At 33.9% G+C, this 19316-nt stretch overlaps 1 protein-coding gene across 9 annotated transcripts in view; it reads left to right on the top strand.

Moving 5' to 3' along the window:
- LOC115442957 (apoptosis-stimulating of p53 protein 2) overlaps positions 1–19316 on the top strand; it is a 228154-nt gene that overhangs the window by 150304 nt on the left and 58534 nt on the right. For 2 of the 9 annotated variants that reach the window (XM_030168245.2, XM_030168192.2), the window contains exon 2: positions 10181–10966. The exons of 5 other annotated variants lie outside the window; for them this stretch is intronic. In XM_030168245.2, coding sequence (XP_030024105.2) covers positions 10247–10966 — 720 coding nt within the window. In that variant the 5' untranslated portion in view covers positions 10181–10246. Of the gene's footprint in view, positions 1–10180; positions 10967–19316 lie in introns of those variants that run through there. 2 more of the 9 variants (XM_037437450.1, XM_030168202.2) reach the window with 1 other exon arrangement.

Genomic DNA, 19316 nt, shown 5'->3' on the forward strand with positions numbered 1-19316 from the left:
AGCGCACGCAACGGAAGCTCTCAAAACTAATAAATTGTCCCCGTATTTGTAACATGTTTCATTACTGCTCCGCTCCTATTGGTCATAGCGTGATGATATACAGCCTATAGCACCCCACAAATAAAGGGCTATCCAACACAAAACGAATTTTTCAGTTCAAACTGGTAGTTCCTAAGATTAGCCATTACTGCTCCGCTCTTATTGGTCATAGCGTGATGATATATAACTTAGAGCACTCCACGAACAAAGGGCTATCCAACGCAAAAATATTTTTTCAGTTTGGATCGGTAGTTCCAGAGATTAGCCATTGCTGCTCCGCTCCTATTGGGTATAGCGTGATGATATATAGCCTATAGCAATCCACAAATAAAGGGCTATCCAACGCAAAAAGAATTTTTCAGTTCGGACCGATAGTTCCTAAGATTAGTAAACAAATATAATGAGAAAGCTTCGAACTGCTAAGCTATCGGGAGTTACACGTGTCATTGTGAGTCAACCATAAAAGATAGACATATGCTGTCGTGGGATATATTTTACATAATTTTAAGGAGAACATTTCCGTCATACATGATTTCTATGTAGCTTTAACCATTAAGGTTGCACACGCGACGGAAGCTTAAAAATGGAGTAACTTCTCCCGTTTTCCCAACATTTCCCTTCACTGCTCTGCTCCTTTTAATTGTAGCGTGATGAAAAGTATACTATAACCAGCACAGGAGTATGACAAATAATTGTACCAAGTTTCGTTAAAATCCGTCGAGTAGTTTTTGTTTCTATAACGGTTATACAGACAGACAGACAGACAGACAGACAGACAAAAATTTAACTAATTGCATTTTTGGCATCAGTATCGATCCCTAATCACCCCCTGATAGTTATTTTGGAAATATATTTCATGTACAGAATTGACTTCTCTACAGATTTATTATAAGTATAGATAATAGGAAATCGTTTATAACGATTTTGTCAAACATACTATGGCAGTGTCGTAATTTAATTACCGAAGTATTTTATATCAATTTCCATAATAAGTTATCTTTTCGTTGTCGAGTGTTCATAGTAAATTAAAACTTATAAAATTAAATATTCCATTAGTAACATTTGTATTTTGTCACAAATGTCCTTTGTTTTATTTGTAGTATATTTAAACTCGCTATCGCTGTGTGAATCCTTTGGTGCATTATGAATGATACTCTGATGGAAATCTCGTAGGCTAAGCTGGATTTATCGCTAGTTCTACGTATGCATCGAACGCAAATATTTACATATTTCGATTTTCCTGTACGCGCCACAGTTTCGAACATACAAAGCTTATTAATTAATGCATAAATTTCCTATAACTTATAAGATATGTAAAACCTTACTAAGTTTGTTCAAAATGTTATTTAAGTAGGATATAATACCTTCTGTGATGTATACACGAAGCGGAGCTTAGGTAACGTAAGGAAATTTTGCGGTTTATTATAAAGTAGTATTATATCTTAAAAATTTTCCCTCCTTTTTTATAAAGTCAGTCATACTCATTTGACTTTGTGAATTTTCCTGTTATAAAAAATGTCGGCTTATGTGAGTACAAACGGCCACCTGGCTGATATTAATCCTTTTTGGGAATACTTGCTGTTAACCCCCATCAACGCTTGATATGATGTATGCATGGGATGGAATGTATTCTCTTGAGATACGATGGGGTATATTGTGTGAGGTTTGCATAAATTATATATGGTTATTGCAATGTCCCTTATTTTGAACTTGAGATTCCACGGCCTTTGACAAATAATAAGCCTATAAATATGACATTAGAACTTTATTGAATAGTTGATCTATACTAATATTATAAAAGGGAAATGTTTGTAGTGGCTAATCTCTGCAAATACTGAACCGATTTAATAATTCTTTACTAGTAGGAAGGTACATTTATGCTAGAGGATACTTTTATCCCGGAACTTTTTTTTCACGTAGGCGAAGCTGCAAACAACAGCTAGTCCTCTATAAATCTACATCTGTAAAGTAATGGCAGTTTAGATATTCATGATGACATTAAAGATGTGAGACTTACAAAATATGACATTTACCCACGTATTTCTTAGACATTGTGTATAGAACAGTAGTTTACCACAAGTTTGAGCAGACCAAAATATACCTACTCTATATACATTAACCGCAAATATGACACACAAAATGAACAAAAATATTTGAATTAATAAAGTTACGTAAGAACTACTTGAACATTATCTGTGGGCTTTCCATCCAACTTTTCTCGTTAGTGTAATATGTTAATGTTAAGTAACAATGTGAGAGCCTCTGGCAATGTTTCATTTAGTTACACATGATAATATTATTACCTGAAACATAAAACCTAAAAACACACTTTGAAACGAGGTCATTAATATTTTAATTTGCTGTTTGATTAAATTCGTGAAGGTTACAGTATATATTTCGAATTATTGCTGAGAATGCTCAAATATGAATATGAAAAGGATTTCGTTAAAAAAGCGGCACTCCGCATACTAGCAATACATAGCACATAAGTTCCGAAAACCAGTTTCAACTTTTCACTACAGTAGAAACTTGACTAATGTTCTAAGCACCGATCAATAATTGGCATCTTGCATCACTTACGCGGTATTCACAAGACTAGTAACTCAGTATTGTAAAATCCGACGCTATCCTTTTGATTTTAAACCTTTCTATAAAAAACGTTTAGATATTCAGATCATGAATATGAAAGCAGATTAAACATTAGTCATAACTTAAAACCGGCAACAACAGGTATTGCAACCTTTGTATCCACCCACAGAAAGTTGAATAACTCCCCTTTCCCGTTTTATTGCGGGACGGGTTCACTTTCAACCCATTGTCCAGTGTGCGTCAATGGCAAACCAGAACGTCTATTGACACATTGTGTTTGCAACAACATATTATGTCGTGTTAAATTGTTATTTCTGAACAGACAGTCTTGTCAGAACTTCCAAGGCTTCTACATTTTTTTATTGACAAAACTAACTTTAATTGATAGTAATTCTTAAATAGGTCTTTCATAGTATATATTCAATTTATATTACAATAGATTAAAGCATAGAACAATGTACCCAAAATTCGCATTTAAACTGATTGTCTCAATAATCCTTATAGTCGGCCAATCTTCATGTTTCAGTAATCTTTACGAAGTTAATCACGCTCAACTGAACGTTGTAAATTCGGTAAATTAATAACCTATAATGAATCAAAGGATCTTACGGGTCCTTGTTTTGTACCCATTAAAAGCCAAGAATTTTTCATTAAAAGTCTTTTGCTTGTCTCTTGTTACTTTGAATATAATTTGAGGCATATTTAATTGCTATGAACATTTTACTATTTCAGAATTGTTGGTTTTATTTTGTTACAGTTTTATTAGTGATTTTGTGGATTAAAGTTTTATAGTTATATTTTCTATACGAGTATGACAATAAAAAGATTTGTGTGCTTAAAATGTGGCAAAAAAAACATGACACTACTTTATGTCGTTTTATTGGGATTAGTTGAGAGACCAACACGTGACGGACGCATCAATCACAAGCATCAAAATTAAACGACATCGACTTACGAGTCCCTGTTTTAGGGATATTCTAAGGGAGCTGTACTTTAAATATCTAATTAAAACACATAAATGTGTAACCCAGATATCCATTTATATTTAACAGTTAACAAATGACAAACTATATCAAAAACGACTGTAAATAAAGACAAAGTATCTCGCGAAAGTATCGTATTGAATTCACTATTCCGCAAACAAAATGTAACATATTGAGGAAAAATGCACCTAATTTCGAAACGATCGAATACAAATCGATTCAAATAGAAGTATCAGCCTACGACCAACCTTGCGGATATCCTTAGGGTAAAGTCAATTTGGATTTAACTAAAATTACCTTTGCCCATAAACGGATATCTTCCGTTTGAATTGTTCTTATAACTTGATTAGGAGCTTGGGTATGCCAAAATTGATTTACAACAGTTTAAAACTGAACCCTTTTCTATTAGATTACTTGAGCTTAATGGTCTCGGGATTATCCTTTAACGCCTACTGCATTGGCGTATGGGCTGAATGATTAAAACCTTATTGGATGGGTATAAATAGATATTGCCTTTGACTAATGTGCCTGGTATAAGTATTAAAGAGGATTGCGCATTAGGAATACGTAATTTTGTCATAAAATATTAACTTATTGTTGGCTATTATTAGAATTAAAATTTAGTAGTAATTATTTTATAATTCATTGTTCTGGTATTGCTTCTGTTTACGAGGCGTAGTGACGTATTACATAATATTGTAGCGCTTTTTGATATTATTTTTTAAAAATATCTATTATTGTAGTAATTCTTGCAAATATGAACTCTAGTACAAGCTAATTATTGCAATACAAAATAGAAAATCTAGCAAGTATTTCAATTAACGCTGCAATTGATTTTTACTTAAAAGTAAGATCAAACTTCTCTCTGCTAAAGAAAACTGCGCTATAAATTAAAATTACTACAAACGATACGACCTAAGTTTCCTGTGCTATAGACGTCTTTCAAACTAAGTGGTAACATCGCTGAGAAGTTGTTGAAAAAACTTGCACTACATTAACGTCAGAATATTTATTAAAATCGTAGGAATAAATTCGATTATAATTGTTTGTATTCCATTAAGAAGATTGTTAATAAAAGTAATTAACCAATTATCTAGATGAGTAACTGCTTGACGAGGATTTATCTCATTACCGCACGGCTTGTAGACGCGCGAGATTAGATTTTAATAATAAATTCTGTATTATCTTGAGCCTATTATGTTATTAATTTCTGCGGATATACTTTAGCTTTGTGTTTGTAAGGGCGTCTTAAAATATTGAGTCTGAAATTATATTGTTGTTAAGAAAATGCTTATACAAAATGAGATTTTTTGAGTTTCGTAAATGTGATTTCGCAAGGTGTGGCACTTTTTTGAGTTTTGAATGGCGTTTGGACATCGATCAAATTACTCAGAAAAAAATATACTATAGAATAATATAGACCAAATACTTAATTTGTAGTCTGATTTCAAATCTTATCCTTGTTAAATAACGAATAAAAACCGATTCTATTCCTATTAAATATCTCTTCACAATGACTAGATGCCATTAAAATATGCGAAATTGTATATCCTTCAACGAATTTATTTCTAACTACACTCAGATTTCAACCACTGTAAGGTGATCTTAGACTGTAATATTATTAAATTAAATGGAAAGTTGACAGCAATTTGGAATCCGGCCCTTCTGAAACTTTATTGACTTCTATCACAGTTCAGACGCTCGAATTTATTACCGTTAAATTAATACCGTAGTTGATTGTCTCTAATAACTATTGTACCTTTATTGTTATTCCCGAAATTTGATTAATTCGTACATAACTTCCTAATTGTGTTAAAATTTAAGTGTTGTTTTAAACCATACGTAGTAATGATAGATATTTTATGTAAACAGTACGAAAATTATGGTGGATAATAAACCTATCTACGGTACCTGTGTGCATTAACTTGTATGATGTAATGTATTTATATGATGCTGACTAAAATACTCATAAATAATATAAATATAAAAGTAAAGTATGTCATTTGTAAAACATAAGTACAAGATAATTCCACTTAAAAGTAAATGACATATATTTCTAGTGAATAAATTATTTCAGTCTGATTTACAAATAATGTGTTTCAGATCGGATAAAAGATTCACCTACCTACGAAACTTTCAAGTCTGTCGTAACTTAGAGGTGCCACTAACGTAAACTTTCCGGTTTAGGTTCATAAAGTATAGCAGCTGCGGGGGAAGCAGGGGCTAGGATTACATTCAGTACCGCTTTGACGTCACCCCTTTTCCACTTTATCAAAATGTGGCGCAAGCTGATTTTTTCGTATCGCGCTCGGTCACCTGTCAAATCATGTCTCCTTTGTATAAGTAGCTCACAATATTCCATATTGCGTTGTCGCCTTATTTGCAATTCGAGTATTTGTCTCCCAAAGACCCTGGAAGTAGATAAAAGTGTAAATTCCGCTCACTGAGAAAGTTTGCAGTAGCCGGTATATAAACTGGAAATAAATTTAAAACTTTGCGCGTGGAGAGTCTGTTATTTTTCTGGAATAACTTTCAATAAACCGGCACTGGGATTTTATTTGTGATTGATGTCACAGTGGGTAACGAGTTATTAGGTATTTCAGTAGCCATTGTGTGGAATTCGCTTAATTTTCCGCTTGAACGTTGGGCTGAATAGTAACGCTGTTAATGGGTTCTTCCTGCTCTTTCATTTTCAAAATGAAGTCTCGGAATGAATGAATTTTTTCTTTTGTATTGTCTAATTATACACTTAATTTCTTTGTTAAATGTCGATCTTATAACGATAGTAATTATTTAAGTTGATGAAAATATAACTATCAGATAAGTTGATGGTTTTAATTTACGGAACTACAAGTTCCCTTTTGCTACAGCAAAGGTTGACAGTGCCTTTATCGAATAAAGTGAAGTAATCAAAGGAGTTCCCCGTTGTTTGCGGTGTCAATAGAGAACAGAAAACTTTATTATGAGCCGTCGTAGGACAATCTATGCGGAAAGTGATAGGGGTGGAAAATGGATTAGATACAAACATTTGTATAGGAATACTAGAGTATTGAGTTTCATATTGGATAACTGTGTTTGCTATCACGAATTTGGTTTATAAATGGTACAAATAATATAACATATTAAAATATTAATTCAACACTATTAGGCAGGTTTTACAATATTAATTTCAGGTAAGTATGTACCTTAGTCTTTTGTATCCCAAACGAATGCTCAATAAAAATCCTTACACACAAAAAAATATAGCAACATTTGTACTTAGAAACATACAATCTTGAATAACAGTGATGAGCTCTAAGAAAATATTTTAAAATATGTATCCTAGTGTAAAGTCATATAGGTAACGTAGTTTATTTCAAGAATATTATTAAATCGATAACCTTGTACACAAGTCTGGTACGGACGCGTCCTCAACTCCGTATTTCCGATTGGCTTCTGTCACATTTGCTCCCCGATCTATATCTAATGCCACATGCCATTGTGAAGATTCGATAGTGTTATAAGTATAAGTGACGTTCGTGACCTCTTTCAAGAACACGGGATATTTATTAAAGAGCATTTATATGAGGGATTTTTACGAAAATATTCCGTAGGCAATATTAGCGGGTATTTTATGTAATGTATTTTCTGTGTTTGAATTCTGTTACAATACGTTTTCGGAGGGCACTTAATTATAGCTCTTATTTGTAGACATTAAGGAGTTGGTATATAACTGCTCTCGTGGGCAGCTGTCGTGGAAACGTGCAACTTCGATACATTCAGAACACACCTTTAGTACTTGAGGAACTTTCAAAGCATTACATTTGCAGAGCACCTTAAGGCGCTTGCACTAGACGCTTGTAGGAGTATGGTAATGGCCACCGATGTTTCAAAGTCTTGTTCAGTTATCAGTTATGACTTTGTATACAAGTAGTTATAGTCTGTATAGTCATGTGAATAAAGTTCACTTCACCTTACAGTAATAACACTAACAACTTTAGTACAGAATGTATAATATGAAAGGGTTTTCTCAGTAATTAATACCTCCAAAAGTAACAAAGTTAAGACCAGTACTTCTACGTAATATTATGTTGTAATGAATATTTGATTTATATACGTTAGTCCTTTTAAACATCGGAAACTTCTTATAAATTGTATGTTCACGTTCCACATACTGATTTTGTGTTACAAGATATAACAGGAATCTTACTTGTCACGGTAAAGGGAAATGTTATAAATTCGTGGATATAACGTAATTACCCGAGAAATTACCAAATTATTAATTTTCCTGTTCCCATACATCAAACATTTTATATTCATTACGAACATTTTAATAAGGTATACTTAATAAGCTATAATATACTTTCCATTTCACAATAATCTTCCTTATATTGGTGTTCATGGTATTATGAATCATTTTCATGGTAGCGTCTCTAAACGACGATTAGGGAACATGTTTCTGTGGATCGAAACATTCTAATTAACAATTTTATGACAGCGTTTATAATGTCAACCCTTCTTGGGAATATAGGTATGATAGTAATCAACACCCATATGTCCTGACATAAAATCATTTCTAAAAAAGTAACCTTAATATTAAGCGAAGTGATACTCTATGCAGACGCTAATTTAATCTAAAATCATTCAACGAATTATTTGCTATTTCTACCAAAAATCAAAACATGTTCCAATTATTACTTTTTAAAATTAAAAAGCAAAATAATTAATGAGTATTATGTCATTAATTATTCATATTTTCCGCGTTCCATTAGCATGAATAAAAGTCGTCAATATTACACCGAAAGCCGTGATGCGAAGTCTTCATTATGCATTTCATTTCACAAGTGATTTTATTTGGCAGATTCAATGAATTATTTTAAAAATACCTACTTTAATTGGTTACTTTCAAATACAAAATTTTCTTTAATTATAGTAGTTTTTCAGTACCTGCGCTATATAAAGATGTGGGATACAAAAAAATATCTTTGCGAAATGGACATCATTGTAAAAATGCTTATTTTTTATGTATGCGCTTGAACTCTAAAGTATTGAAGTTTAAGTCTGAATCATATACCTCTGGTTTAAATTACTACGATCATTACATGAGAGCGACCACTCACCATCAGATTGGTATGGTTACAAAATCGTCTGTTTGCTAAATAACGATGATCTCAAGATGCTGACATTAATTCGACAGCGTTTCAACTACTATCGCGCTTCAGAGTGATACTGAGTTGCATCTATTAACACGAACTCAAGTGAATAAAGTTCAAGATGTAATACGCCAACTCAAAAGCGTTTTTAATAACGCATTTCTATTAACTTACATTTTCGTATCTCAACTCTCTGTGTAGAATTTAAAAATATGTAAAATTCCCGCATGCTATTCCTGGACCGATATTAAGCATTCCATTCAGTACACATGACGGTGGCCGGATAATTTCACTTCAGACGAAATTCCCAGGGCAACGGCGCTCCACATATACTGCCCGAGTAAATTTTGTCAATATTTGGTTACTTACATCAATAGTTTCGTTTTTTATTGTTAAGATTAAACGTCTCATAAAAGAAGACTGTATATGTAGAACATGTATTATACTTATTGAGTGTTTTGTCTTTTAATGTCAAATGATATTTAATATCAGAGTAAACGAGACAAAATATTGTATAATTATGACAGGCTTAAGTATACAGCGTTTATAAGTTAGGCTATAATGGATGTCAATTATTGTTTTATTTATATACTTCTACTTAAATGTATGAAGTTCTAAAAAAATACTTAGTCTCGGTTATAAGATGCTCCCATGAGTAATTAATGTAACTAAATATTTTATAGGTTTTATAAAATATACAAACGATTCTTTAAATGCTATAACGTTGTATTGGTAGTATGCTCGTTATCTTTCAAGTGTTTGAACATTCAACCATTCGAATAGTGGTTCTTAAAGATCGACTATATTTTTTATTTGTCTAACGTTGCGAAATCGCTGTTGCTATAAGAATGAAAATTGTTCATTCATTTTAATGTCGTGTTTTTTTTTAATAAACTACACACGTACTAGTAGTACTGTAGAATACTATAGGGAATAGAAAAATACGCTAAAGTCAACTTTTCGTACATGCTTAAAGCAACATATAGGTACATACAGTACAGTACCCGGCTTCTGAACTTTTCCTACAGCAAAAAGGATTTCGGAACAAATGTTTATGGCGAGTTTTTGGCTTATTTTGTCGTCCAAAACTTTTCTTATAAAGACTCAGCTATTTACATACGATTTAGTATATAATGCTATTAAAATACCGTGTAGGGTTTGTGTTACGCGCCTTTAGTCGCGAATTAGCCGAGGTGATACCTCCGCCTAGCTAGAAACAATGGTGCGTAAGTCTTCGCGTCTGGGGGAATTTTAATATCAATTTCAGAGCTTTGTGCAGTTTTGTTTATAAATAGATTACAGATATTAACTTCTGGTGGCATGTTATCTTTTATGAAATTCCTTATGATCGAATTGTTTTATGTTTTGTTTCAATTTAATTTTAAATGGTTTCCAGCTGGTACGTAACTATATTGGTTAAACATTTTGTTAATACAGATATCGCGATTACACTAAAAATGTGAGTGATAATAGTGGTAGCCAATTTATAAATGACGTATCAAAATGTTAGCTTGTGTGTGTCAACCAACGGAAACGGCGTTACTTTTTAAAGGAGGACCACCTGTAGCTATGGGGCCACTTGGCGCAAGTAAAATACGTCAGAACAACGCCGGGGCTATGAAAGCCATCAGACTTATGCATAAACCAGACGCGCGTTTCAATGACGAGGTCAAAGAGAGCTTGCCGTCGCTTACTTCGTCTCCATCCTTCATTAACTCTACTGGAAGTCTATTGAATCTAAGAAAAATAGAACGCAAAGCGAAATCAACGAAGATTCACGTCAACCCGGTGTGCTCAGACAGCGTTGGCAGCAGCGATGATAGCATTCGATCTAAAAACCTAAACTTAAAATGGAACGGCAAGAAAAAAAGGCTCAAGAATGAAAACGCCAAGAGCCACAGAAAAGACGAACGTAAAAGTGATAAAAATGATCCAATTAGTAGGGACGGGGCCAAAGAGGATAAGAAATCGATATCTTGCTTCAAAATGAGAAGTTCTGAAGATAAATCACGTTTGGACGAAGATCGAAAATTGGGTAAAGAGAATTGTACAAACGAGAACGCTAGTAATTTGATGAGTTCAGGAAAGCCCGATGTGATTAACCATTCAAGAAAAAATAGCAAGGAAATATTAGTTGATGAGAGTACCATGACGGACCAGACGTTGTTAAAAACTGACCAAACTGGAAAGACTGATACTGCTATAGAAATTAAGGGCCACGAGGTAAGTGATTTTTTATGCAAATGATAAGTTAATCTTAGCATTACATTAAATGACGGACTGAATAGAATTTGTTGTTATGTCGACATTTGGATAGAATAGATTAACAAAGTAACAAGAAAATCTTAAATACAATCATTCAGTTGTATACGGAACACGGTTCATTATCAGGATTTCGATCACCGTCTGCGCGATTCAATCTGTATGCTAATGAAACCGGGAACATTCTGAGTTCGCACTCATCTCTTCCCCTCATTACTACCCGTCTGGCCTGCTGGTAATAAGGCCAAAATTCAATGGGGCATTCATTATGCTTGGACTGTTCAGAATTTGATGCTGCAGTAGACCTAAACTTAATATTGTTTTGAGTCTTGAAGATGATGGGAAGTTTTGGCTTTACTTCAACTTGTGGATAATTCTGTCTGACTCACACTTTATGTAAAACATGAAATATTTTCGTGTGATAAATTGATTTAAGCTTATTGCTTAATTATATTGTGGGCGTGTTACGTGCGCCGCCGATGTATTATGCAATGCCTTTGTCCGTCTTTATGATTGACAGATTGACGACTGATAAACCGTCTTCCGTCAGCATGATGTATTGCGCGAAAGGTAGCAGAGCATGTATTATTGGCATGTCAGGGTATGATTTATTTATTTCAGTCAATTAGATATTTTTACTTCACGAATTATCAACGCTGCCTACATAATTGACAGCCTGAGTTAGGATGCCGTAGTTATTAAAACTGTATAATATCATATGCGCATCGTACTAATTGAGTAAAATACGAGTTGGTATTTATATATTGGATGTGACAGCTGTAAAGTTCTAACTTCAGCTGTTCAAACTCCTTAACTATATTTCCGTTGTATGACCAGTGCTCGTTTGGAAAATGTATGAGAATGACATTCTGTGTTAATTTTGTGCCGCTTCCTAAACAACGAGATGGCATAGAATATTGCATACATAATAATTTGAATGTGGACAGTTCTTGTTGCGAGGAATCAAGTTTCCCTTACTAATTTGGATCATGTCTCATGTGGAGATAATTTGTGAAATTATTGAAAGTGCGCTTATCGAAACAAATTTTTTTTCGATGGAGTATTTTTATGATTGTGATAACATAGTTTGGATTTCCACTGTTGCTTTTATATTCATTGGTAAATACTTTTATATACTGTACATACATTAGTATCTCAAGTGATTGATATTCATGTTACAAATTACGATCAATGTTATCTAACATCGTATCATAGGCAAATTTGCTTTGTGAAACTATTGGGTATTAGTTTCGCTTGTGATTAACCCTTCGAATATCTTTGTACCTGAACCTCGTACCTCGTCATATACATACCATTCATAAAACACTTTTACAGAATTCCATTCTAAAAATGAATTCCTAATAATCATAATAACAAGAAGAAATTGTTAAATATATTTTTTCTTGATTATCTTAGAATGTTTTGGCAATTATTTTTTATGATAGGCACTTACGAAATAATAATGTTGAGCACATAATTAGGAACACGCAAACGACGGGCTTAGTGTCTGACAGCCTCTTTGTCTAGTCCAAGATCATAGAGCACTCAGGCAAGGCTATATTAAGTTAGCCCATCAAACAAGCCGTAATTATTTAGTTGTCTAATTTTGAAGTCCCGCACATGCGTGTCTGTCAACTTTGAGAATATTACTGTATTATAACCAAGTTTGAAGTTCTTTTGAGAGAATTCTAGCTGTCGTACGTTATAATTGTTTAGACAATGTTTAGTTTACCGTCAGGTGGCTAATGATAGTGTGATCTATAATTGAGTCTTGTCTCAGTTTTGCGAGCGCAAGGTAATCGTATTGACAGGATTTTTCACGTGATTTTTGCTTGTTTAAACCATTTTATTTCGACGCATTTTGATATATTTTTTTTATACGTTTAAGGGCATCCTGACCCAACTGCACTAGATAGTTAGTGGAGTGGGGTCCAATAGAATATCGTCTGACGAGTGATGATTAACCCACGGCAGTCGACACAATTATGCTGGCCTATTGGAACAGGATATACACAGACTTATCTCGAACCGTAACACACTTATGTGGGCCAGTATGGAGGGTTTTAACACCTTGTATACGGTATCCGGGTGAATATAAAATATATCCAACCACCAGCAAATTTAAAAGTATATTCCATTGTTTCGTTGGGAACAGCACAATATACATTTAATATTGTTACACGTTACTGCCCACGATGTGTTACAAGTTACAACTGATAGTGAACCCGACGTACTATCAAGCGATCAAATTTCCGGCAGTTGATGTTAGAAAAATTCTCTCAGAGATGCCACTAGACTGAATAGTTGGTGATACAAAGAGATATTGGTATATTATGTAGGTAAGAAAATCATGCCGATGCTGCGTGCTTATTGGAACATGATCTTTATTTGTTAGCAGCTAATATCGAAAACGCCGAATATGTTTGTCCTCACATCGTTTGTATTGCAAATCGATACCAAAAGGTTTTCGCGTATTCAGTTTGAGGCTTCATTTATATTCCGCACGCACTGACAATGACTTTAATACCAACGTTTTAATATTTAACAACACGTTATACATGTTAATGTTATTTAATAAATATAAACGTGAATTATTTTTAAATTTATCTAGAGAGTACCGTTTCGCGTGGGAATACTAAAGGGAAGACGTAGGACTTTGTAGGTATTTTGTACTGTCAGTAGATAAAAAATAGAAAGTAATAGAAACTGTAAATTCAGTGTGTTGTATTATACAACGCGTAGATACCAGCTTTGTTAATAAAATATATTATAACAATAGATAACTATAATGTTTTTGTAAGAATTTATACCGTTCTGATTCTGATACAAGATTGTAACTACATCGTAATATTGCAGACGCCTTAAACAAGAATGAAGACTCGCTACTTGGACAACATTGTGCTCGAAAGTTCGTGTTTGCAAAATGTTTATACACACTGGCGTAATGCCAAGGAAATATTCTAAGATAAAAAAATAACTTTGGCTTAATGCGGTCACATTTTTCTTCATCATATTAAACGGACGTGGATGGTGTACATTATTTTGTATCCATAAATAAACGGTTGACACCTGTCCTGTTCCAAATTCTTGCTTATTTCCTCTACGTTGCTGTCAAATAATTTTAACTCGAGAATAATTAAATGTTTATTTGTTTCAGGTAAGCGCTTGAATAATGGTTCCGCTGCGTACAGTTAGTACAAAAGGTACATTAATAATGATTACTTCTGTAAGTGCGATTTCACGAGGTTTATTTAGGATTAATACGAAATTGATTACGTTGCGATTAGGTTTTACCTTCGTGTCTGGTGTTTGATCATTCAATACACACATCATCACGCATTTATCTTCGAGAGGGTATGCAGAGGCGCAACCAGGGCACGTGATCCACTCTTCGCCAAGTGTGTTCCGTCCCATGATGTGATAGGGGGCGAGCCTTTCGCCATATCGAGGTCAACTTCCAGACTCCGGGCTTATATTGAGAAGAAAAAGCCAAATATCATTTTGCCTGACTTGGGATTCGAACCCAGGAACTCAGAGCGCTCTCGTACCGCGCATGCAGCACAACTTCGCCACCGAGGCAGTCCGAGTTGATTATTCAAAGCTTATGATTATTGTAAAGGAAAGGTGTGGTTATAAATAGTAGTTCGGGTTGTATGCAGATTTATATACAGCTTAAACATCCGGGTTCGACTGGGTTTTTACCACACTTACATAAAAATATCGATATACCTATTGTTACGATTTTTCCTCTTACTGAGGTTACTAAAGGTCCAAAATAAACCAATTTTCATCATAGTGAACACATTTATAAGTATAGGCTTGTTATTATATGCTACTTCTTTAACCAAGTAAGTCAGCATTCAAGAGTGAAAATATTTTTATGATGTTAAATATGAGTAAACTTCAATTCCGATTAGAATATTCGGTTCTCGATTGAGTGATGAAATACGTTCTATAACGTGAGAAGTGGGGCTAAACGTAGTCTAGCAAATGGGTATAACTATACTATGCGAATCGGATTAGCCACTCAAGTTGTAGTGGCCGCCCCACGCTTGGCTTGGTTGCTTTGTAAAATGACGTCATACACACCAGACTGCGACTTGGTTCTAGCTGTTACGTTTATGCTTACGCGTATAAGGTTTTAGTTCTGAATAACATATATTGCGTCTATTATATGTTAAGTATATTTGATAGTTACAATGACAATTATTTATACGTTTCTTACTAAAAAAAATTGATTTATAAATGTTAAATATTATATTAGTAGCTATAATAATTAGGTGCTTGAAAGTTAATGTTCCTATATCTGAAACAAATAACATCGTATATAATATTATTGGTAAATTTATATTTTTTTACGTAGTTTTAATATGAAGATTTCGTGTTATTATTGCTATGCGTAAATGAAATTGCTAGTAGTCAAACAATGTAATTCTATTTGCGTTAAATAAAGATTTAATTTCACGCTCCAAGAAAACGAATGTTACCATAAATTACATTATAAAGTAAAACAGACAATTAGTACTTTCACCTAAATAACATGGCATCGTAATGTCTAAAAATTCATTAACATTAACGGCCTTTAAATGCTAGACAGTGCCATTCTACGCTTCGTTTATTCGCCCTGCCACTTGTATACAGTATCGTTATTAAATAGTTTTATTCCGGTGTAAGAAGTGAATTAACAATATTCATAAATACAGAGCAATTCAATAACAATGTCGATTAGAAGACGTTGCGTCCGTCAAAGATTGCCTATATTATGCCGTTCCGATTTCGAACTACAAAATTCACTGTTAAAGGATGTGTACAATTATACCAGTAAATTTTATAAATTGAGGAAAAAAGTATTACTACAGAAACGAACACAAAGTCTACATAATTTTACATGTTTTTAAGCACACTCGGTGATGAGACGTGCTTTGTTAAAATCCTTAATGTAAAATATAATTTTATCACATTACGAACCCTGAGAGCTTTTTATTTAGGTATCATTGCCTCAACCTTCAACGTAGAGCATAACTCGACATTCATAAAAGAGAACGCAAAAAAAAATTCGCACAGGAATAAATGTTTCAAAAACGTCCAAGCGCTTACTGTGGACGGGATAACGAAATTACCGTGTGGCACTCCCGTAAACTGTGTTTACGCCGTGAAATAGCCACTAAAACGGTTTACACGTCTCTGTTGTGGCTAAAATCGTTACCGGCAAACACTGGATAATACCGCCAACTCAAATTACAAGACAATTCTCGTTTGCACATCTTTGTAACTGTTTAATTTAACTTTGAGTCCCTGTAAGCGCTCTAAAGGTAATGATATCCAAATGCTTATGTCTTGTTTATGTTTTACGTAAACGTTTTATGGTGCGTTAACGTTACATTGTTGTATAGAAAGGGAAAGGAACTCGTTCTGATGAGTCGAGCGATGTAAAGCGGTATTCACAGTAACGACTTGCCAGATTGAGTGGAAATGTCAACGATGACAATAGCTGACTTGTTAGCGCGTGCATACGCTCTGATTGATATGCGTGGCGATTGATTGGGCGAATGAAAATACAGTTTGATTTTTATTGCGCCAATATATTAGCTATTTGACATCTATACTTGACATTACTGTACCAAGTGACCTTGAATGCTCAAGTTTAAAATCGGGACTAATAAAATTCCGATTCGGTTTAATTTGAAAGACGGCTTTAGGTGTCGGCAACGAATATTTTTAATTATTATTTTTAAATCTGCCCGGGGCCCGCTTATGCGAGCATAGCGTCTTTTTAGGGAAAACGCGCAGTCACCGCTTTTGAAAACGGTGAAAAGAAAGCAGGCCGAGTGATGAGTGGAAACGTTCAGGCGATGTGGGTCGTGGCCTTGTGTGCTTATAGTTGGTCAAAGGTTGGGCACTTGGGTGGGTATTTACCCAGTTTATTCCAGTGACACTCGTCGCACCTCTATTAATGCCGGACATAAAAACTTTTACTAAAAGAATGTTGCTTGCCGCTAGACTTGTACCTACATGATAAATTTTACCTCAAACCGCGTCGCCAATTCTTTCAATAGAAAGATAAATTCTTGAGAAAAATAACCTCTAAAGGCTATTTTTTTAAAGAAATCAGTTGGTTATTTATTCAACTGTACAATTTCAATGGTATTAATGAAGTAAGAAGTTATGAAAATGTTTTTTGTACGTGAAAATGTCTCGGCACCCGGTTCATTTAAACGTACTCACCTGAAAGATGGAGCTTTTATCAAAAGATTTTGTTTTTCAATTAAAACTTTTCATTCGTTTGGTAAATGAAGTTTTTTTGCTCGCAAAGTTTCAGCTATTCTTTCGGAAGTTTGGCAACTGGTGACCGGTTTAATTTTGAAAAAAATGTTTGGAACAATTTAGTTGAGCAGAAAAAAAGGAATAATTGAGAGGAAAAAAGTATTTCATGGTGAATTTACGTTACAGATCGTAACGATTTTTTTATTTTATACTAAAAATATCTTTTCCGTTTGTGATTCTTTGAAACATAATTATTAATATTGAAATATATCGTATTTCTTTTAATCGTATCAATCGTGAATTGCCAAGACAGCGTTAGTAGTTGAAACATACTTCCTATTACATTGATGAGCACACAGCATATGTGTGCCTAGACCTTATACTATTGATTAGATTGGTAGAGTTTAATACGATAACAAGTCAAAAGTTGAGGAGCGTTGTTTCCAGATCTAGATTCTGCTCATCAGAACTCACAACAACAGAATACTTCAGTTTAGTATGAATAAGTAAAGTATTATTTAACTCTATCGGACGTTTCACAGCCTACAGTTTTTATGAGTAATCGATGTAAATAAATGTACACAAATCAATAATTTTAATTAAACCGAATACCCGAATAAATGAAAAGTAAAAAGTAGGAACGGGCGACCGCAGTGGTAAAAGTTTGAACCCACCGAAATAACATTTCTGCATGCATGGTTTTATAAAACTGACCGCAGTATTAGCATTTAATTCAAAGTTTATGAATGGTATGGTAAAATTTTAAGACTAACTTTTATCAACAAAAATAGAGCGTGCATCGGGGTTTAAATCGGTTCGGCTTTATAGAGTGATGAAGTTTTCCCGCCGGCGCTCGGCAGTGCAACTCTTGTTAAGTTTACACATTAATTCACTGGCCGACAGTAATCCAATAAAAATATTATTAGACTTCGGATTTACTGGGCTTTAGAAGCATTTTCCTTTCATGTTTTTTTAACCGGATAAAACGCGAAGTGGATAGGCGTGTATGATTTATTTGCTTTTAATTACGATTGGATACCGTTTGTACAATACCTTATATATTTTTGGCGAATAGTATATATTTTTCGAACTGATTCCGAACACGATTTCTGTGTCTATATACCCTAGTATTTAACTATCACATACAACCGACATTAAACCATCAATACAAAGGCATTCGCAATTCCCAAAACAAACTTAGATGGAAATTATCCCAACTTGTAACGCAGAGACTTGGTTGCCATAAAACCAGTCGTTCTATAGTGTCAGTTGGTTCAAGGGTACTGTCATTAACGTCCTGCCGTGCCGTCTGCTTACTTATTCAAGACATTAGGCCGGCTCCAGATCGACGTAGCGTAACCGAAAACAACAATTGTCCACCCTGAATATTGCTCGGCCTAAACAAACTTTCGTTGAATACCTATATATAATTATGAATTCAGCGTGCTGGTTTTTGTCAGCGCCTTGAAATTGTACTTATTTTTGAACTCAAAGTATATTTTTGGATATCTTAGGCGGTGTATAGTAAAATGCTTAGTCATTATTAATTTCACAATACTGAAGTCTAGATATTCAGTATTCATTTTTAAATAAAGAATAAGAAAAAAAGAATTGGTTTTATTAAATTAAATTCATATTATTTTTAGTAAATTAAACCCAAGAGATTTTACCTTCAACTAGTAAATTATGCACACTGTTCTAGACAAAACTAGATAGCAGAACGAAATTTATACTAGTAAACCAGGGTACAAAAATAAGAAATACAAAGTAATTCGCTACGCTTTGACGCTTGACGATGTAATCCGCCGGGGCTTAGGTGACCCAAGGTTAAATAATTCAGAAAGCAACGAACGTAGCAACTTGAAGAAGCTAAAAGATTTTCACTCTTTATTATGTCATATACAGGGTCATTTTGACATTGCGTTACTAAATTAAACCACATGCTCATAATCACCTTTACTGACATTGTGCCAAAATTATCCATTAATAATGAATATTTTCACTAAAACTCATGGTTTAAGTTTTCTGATTTTTTTATCTTTTTGTA

This window comes from Manduca sexta, chromosome 11, assembly GCF_014839805.1.
Source record: "Manduca sexta isolate Smith_Timp_Sample1 chromosome 11, JHU_Msex_v1.0, whole genome shotgun sequence".
Taxonomy (NCBI): Eukaryota; Metazoa; Arthropoda; class Insecta; order Lepidoptera; family Sphingidae; genus Manduca; species Manduca sexta.